The sequence below is a fragment of the Urtica dioica genome, chromosome 9 (genome assembly GCF_054948205.1).
Source record: "Urtica dioica subsp. dioica isolate 48M chromosome 9, U.dioica_male_clone48M_v1_H2, whole genome shotgun sequence".
Lineage (NCBI taxonomy): Eukaryota > Viridiplantae > Streptophyta > Magnoliopsida > Rosales > Urticaceae > Urtica > Urtica dioica.
In genome coordinates, this window is record NC_142764.1 from 17,497,569 (window position 1) to 17,502,362 (window position 4,794).

The 4,794-nt window shown below is 37.6% G+C and overlaps 1 protein-coding gene across 1 annotated transcript; it reads left to right on the forward strand.

Annotated features, from left to right (window-relative positions):
• The first annotated feature begins 216 nt into the window (after positions 1-216).
• TDT (tonoplast dicarboxylate transporter) lies at positions 217-4,134 on the forward strand. Its single transcript, XM_089626600.1, has 7 exons — positions 217-800; positions 1,746-2,226; positions 2,297-2,340; positions 2,421-2,516; positions 2,748-3,068; positions 3,530-3,719; positions 3,798-4,134. Exons 1-7 carry the CDS (start codon positions 354-356, stop codon positions 3,836-3,838), a joined length of 1,620 nt encoding a protein of 539 aa, XP_089482726.1. The 5' UTR covers positions 217-353; the 3' UTR covers positions 3,839-4,134.
• Positions 4,135-4,794: the final 660 nt, after the last annotated feature.

A 4,794-nucleotide genomic window follows, 5' to 3' on the forward strand; every position in this document is an offset into this window, starting at 1 on the left:
AAAGATAATTGGTGTTTATATATAAATATTATAGTCAACGTCAATGAAAAGTCAATAAAAAGAATATTCGTGACACTGTTGTCCATTTCAGGGTATAATTTCGTCATTTTAGTTAAACAGAGCTCGACATTTTTGAAAACTGAGGGTTAAACTCGACATTTCACTAAAACACAGGGTATAAATGTGTTATTTTCCCATATTACTATGAAGAAGTACACCAATAATGCAAAAACGGAAGAGGCAAAGTAAAATTTGCCGAGTAGTAAAAAAAATGTTTCAAAACGCTCCCATAAAAAGGCGTACCAGTCTCTACAACCAAATACCAAACTAGATTCTTTTTCTCTCATTCACAAATGGCTATTCCGGTGGAAACATTCGTGGACGACCAGAAAACCCCGCTTCTTCCGGTGATCGATCCGACGGAACGGCCATCATCGTCGGAGGAGCAGAGCTGCCGGGAGTGCTTCAAAGCGTTCGTGATGACGCCGAAGACGTTCTTCATATTTTTGGGACCGTTGATGTGCGCGGTGATATGCACGTGCGTGAAGATGGACGGTCCAGATAGCTCCCGGAACATGCTGGGCGTGATGGCGTGGATCTTCGAGTGGTGGATGACTCAGGCGGTCCCCATGCCCGTCACCTCCATGGCTCCGCTCTTTCTCTTTCCGCTCTTCGGAATCGCCTCCGCTGATGACGTGGCACATTCCTTCATGGACGACGTCATCGCCCTCGTCCTCGGCAGCTTCATCCTCGCCCTCGCCGTCGAGCATTACAATATTCACCGCAGATTAGCTCTCAATGTGAGTCAGTCTTTTCTTTTTCACTTCTTCCTCTGTTTGAATTTCTCATTTGTACTTCTTTAATCAATATGGACACGGAAACGATTTATTTATTTCAAAGTTCACGCAAAGAATATTCAGTTTTATTACAGTGTGCGACGTGAAAATATAATGTTTACTCATCAGTTTTGACGTGTTGTTAATTAAGTCTACTTTGTGAAATTTCTATACAACAGTTAATCTGCTTTTTTTATCGTCGCTTGGTAAGTAAGTTTTTCTGGTTTGTCCCTTTTATTACTGCAGAAATAGATGGAATCAAAAGTGTGTGCCAAGTCTAGGATTACTTTTCTTTTTTAGATCCGTGAATGATTCTAATTTTTTTTTATTTGCTTACTTGAAATGATTCTATTTGATTCGCCCATACTTGCCAGCATTTATTTATAAGGCTCCTTATTGTATTCCATACATACAAACATGACTCGTCACTCGCCAAATTTTTTATAAAAAAAACCATATATATTCTCTTTATGTCGTTTCATGTATGGTCAGAAACAGAGCTGTTTCTCCACGAAAAAAAAGCCTCAATCATGTTACATGTTTTAACTTTACTTATTACACTACATAAATAAAACGGGGATATACAATTTTATATTTATTTTATAAATCCGTTAGTGATTCTAATTTTTTCTCGCTCGAGTGGGATGATTCTATTTGATTCCCCCATAAACACAACAATATATACTCTCTCTATGTCGTTTCATGTATGGTACGAAACAGAGCTGCTCTCAGCTAGCCAGCCACATATACGTACGTACGTCCTGTGTTCCGAACTCATACAACAAAACTAATCTTGAAATGATTTAAACACTTAAGCCCCCCTCAATTTTAATTTTTTTTTATACTTTTTATTCAAATTTAATTTTTTTTTTTCTGATATTTTTAGTTTTTCAATTTACAAATGGGCAGATAACGGTGTTGTTCTGCGGGGAGCCGGTGAACCCGGCGCTGCTGCTGCTGGGGATATGCGGGACGACGGCGTTTGTGAGCATGTGGATGCACAACGTGGCGGCGGCCATGATGATGATGCCCGTGGCCATGGGCGTCCTCCAGCGCTTCCCCGACGCGGGCCCCGCCCAGTCCCCCGCCATCTCCAACTTCTGTCGCGCTGTCGTGCTCGGGGTCGTCTACTCCGCGGCCATCGGCGGCATGAGCACCCTCACCGGGACAGGTGTCAACCTCATACTCGTCGGCATGTGGAGGTCCTACTTCCCCGACGCGGGCCCCATCACCTTCAGCCAGTGGTTCTTCTTCGGCTTTCCCATGGCCGTGCTTCTGTTTTTCCCTTTCTGGGCCATTCTCTGCTGCCTCTACATCAAGAGGGGGTCGTCTCGGGAGCTCTCTGTCTACCTCGACAAGTCACACCTCAACTCCGAGCTCCGACTGTTGGGTATCATTCTGAAATTTTAATTGAATTTATATATTAAATTCAGGTTCTAAATTTTCTAATTTTGTTGCAGGTCCGATGTCCTTTGCCGAGAAAATGGTGTTGACCGTGTTTTCGGTTAGTATCCCAAGTAATGATTTGATTTAATCTTTTGTTATTTGCCATTTTTGTTAATGAAACAGAGGATGGATGTGCAGATGCTGGTATTTCTATGGATGACTAGAAGCATAACCGACGATATTCCAGGCTGGGGAGTCCTCTTCAACGACCTCGCCGGCGACGGAACTGTCAGTGTGAGTCACTGCTAAATATCACACGCATAACTTTACTCAATTTTGATACATAACTCCATGATACTAGATTATAATTAAATCTAAAACTAATTAGATTACCACACAGTGTATATAATTACGAGATTAAATAATCACGTGTTATTTTCCCTTTGTAAATTAAAGTACAGATATAAATTAGAGAATAATATAGGCAATGCTAAACTAATTCTATGGTTTTTTTTTATGCTACAGGTGATGATGGCTACTCTGTTGTTCATCATCCCGAACAAGAAGCAGAAGGGAGAGAAGCTGATGGACTGGAACAAATGCAAGAAGCTTCCGTGGAACATAGTGCTTCTTTTGGGGGCCGGGTTTGCGATCGCCGATGGGGTCAGAACCAGCGGCCTCGCAGAGATACTCTCAAAAGGTCTGGGCTTCTTGGAGGCAGCGCCGTATTGGGCCGTAGCCCCAGTGGTATGCCTAATCAGCAGCACCATCACCGAATTCACGTCCAATAATGCCACCACCACGCTGCTCGTCCCACTCCTCATCCAGATAGCCAAGTCCATGAAGGTACGGGACGCCTCTATAGATTTTTTTTTTTTTGTGTGTTTTTATTTCGGTAAATTATGGCCTAACTATACAAATATAAAAAACAAAATAGCGATAGCTATGCTAGAATTTTAACTCAAGAGGTCTGAATTAGCCAGATGCATAGTTCTTCTATATAATTGAGTAGTTTCTTTTATTCATTATATATATTTTACTCGCAAAAGATATATATGTAGTTTCTTAGGTGAAATTTCATTTACATGTTTAAAATTTATTTTGTTGTGAAAATCACTAAAATGTTACAAGTATAAAATTTGAAGACCATTTTGATTTGCTCATGAAATTAGTTTGATCATCTACATAACCACATAATTATTGAATGATTATTTACCTTAAACTATCCAAATTTTATTGTTTTCTTTTTTCCTTAAGAAGATTTCATTTGGTCCACCTAAAATGATTTTCTGGTTTCATCCCTATAGGTACATCCTATGCTCCTAATGGTTCCCGGAGCCATTGGAGCCCAGTTTTCGTACTTGCTTCCCACCGGAACGCCTTCGAATGTGGTTGGATTCTCAACAGGCCGTCTCGACATCAGTGACATGCTCAAGGTTGGATTTCCTCTCAAAGTTGTTGGGATAGCCGTCCTCTCAGTTCTGATGCCCACCTTAGGTAACTTAACTCTCCATAGTTATTTTATTTTATATATATTTGTTTTGTGAGCAAAGCTAGTGCATTGGTTTGTTTCAGGAGCTTATGTTTTTGGGGCGAACGAACCGTTTGTCTACTAGACTTGCAAAGGAAGTTATGTAGAACAGAGAAAAACCTTTGTTGTACGTTACCGAAAATGTTTGAATGTTGCGTTTCGGTACATAGCATATATATGTATGTATATGTATATAGGTAAATGTTGTCTATATAGTCCTCAATAGAGAGAATTCAAACGAGAGGAAAGTAAAGAAGAAGAGTTCAAATTTTGTATCCTTTTTCTACCCATATACTTTCTTCCTTAATTCGGTTTGTATATTCTGTTGTAATATGTCCTATCGGTTTATAGAAAAAATTGGTTTTGCTAGGATTTTATTTATGTTTTGTATTTGAATAACCCATCATTTTTTTTAAAAAAAGTCAAATTTTTTATTTTATTAAAAATATAGTTTAGATCGAAGTAAATTAAATTAATTATTTTAGTTAGTTTAATTTACTTCGGCCTGGTAGACCATTTTCTTAATAAAATGAAATTTTAACTAGACTCTAAAATGAAATTAGGAGAATGACTAATTGCAATAAATTCTTATTCTTCTAAGTTTACTAGGTGAGTGAATTAAATTTATAAAGAATGTCCACCATTTAAGATAGGTTAGTTATTATGTATTAAATTTTATCAAATATAGTATTTTGATTATGTATTTAATAATATTAATAAAAAATAAATGTACTAAAAATTACGTGAGCTTCAAAATAAGTTATATTATCATAATTATAATTTATAATTGAGTAGTGTAGCTAAACAACCAAAATACTTTGTATAATATCTTTTTGAAAGATTTGAGAAATAGCTATTAATCAAAATGAACCACATAAATTTACGAATATACCATTTCACACGATGCCTTATGTAAAGCATAAAATCATAATAAGTGTCATTAGTACAAATTTTGCGCTTTTTATTTGACATTGAACCTAATTTATTTAAGTTGATTTATACAAACTTTAGTTTTGTTTACTGCTTTTGATTTGCACTCAA

What these genes read in the sequence shown, in the direction of transcription:
- TDT (XM_089626600.1), top strand. Translation starts at nt 354, where the DNA reads ATGGCTATTCCGGTGGAAACATTCGTGGACGACCAGAAAACCCCGCTT. An exon ending in CTCCGAGCTCCGACTGTTGG is followed by an intron (nt 2,227 to 2,296) that starts GTATCATTCTGA and finishes ATTTTGTTGCAG; the next exon opens with GTCCGATGTCCTTTGCCGAG. An exon ending in AGATAGCCAAGTCCATGAAG is followed by an intron (nt 3,069 to 3,529) that starts GTACGGGACGCC and finishes TCATCCCTATAG; the next exon opens with GTACATCCTATGCTCCTAAT.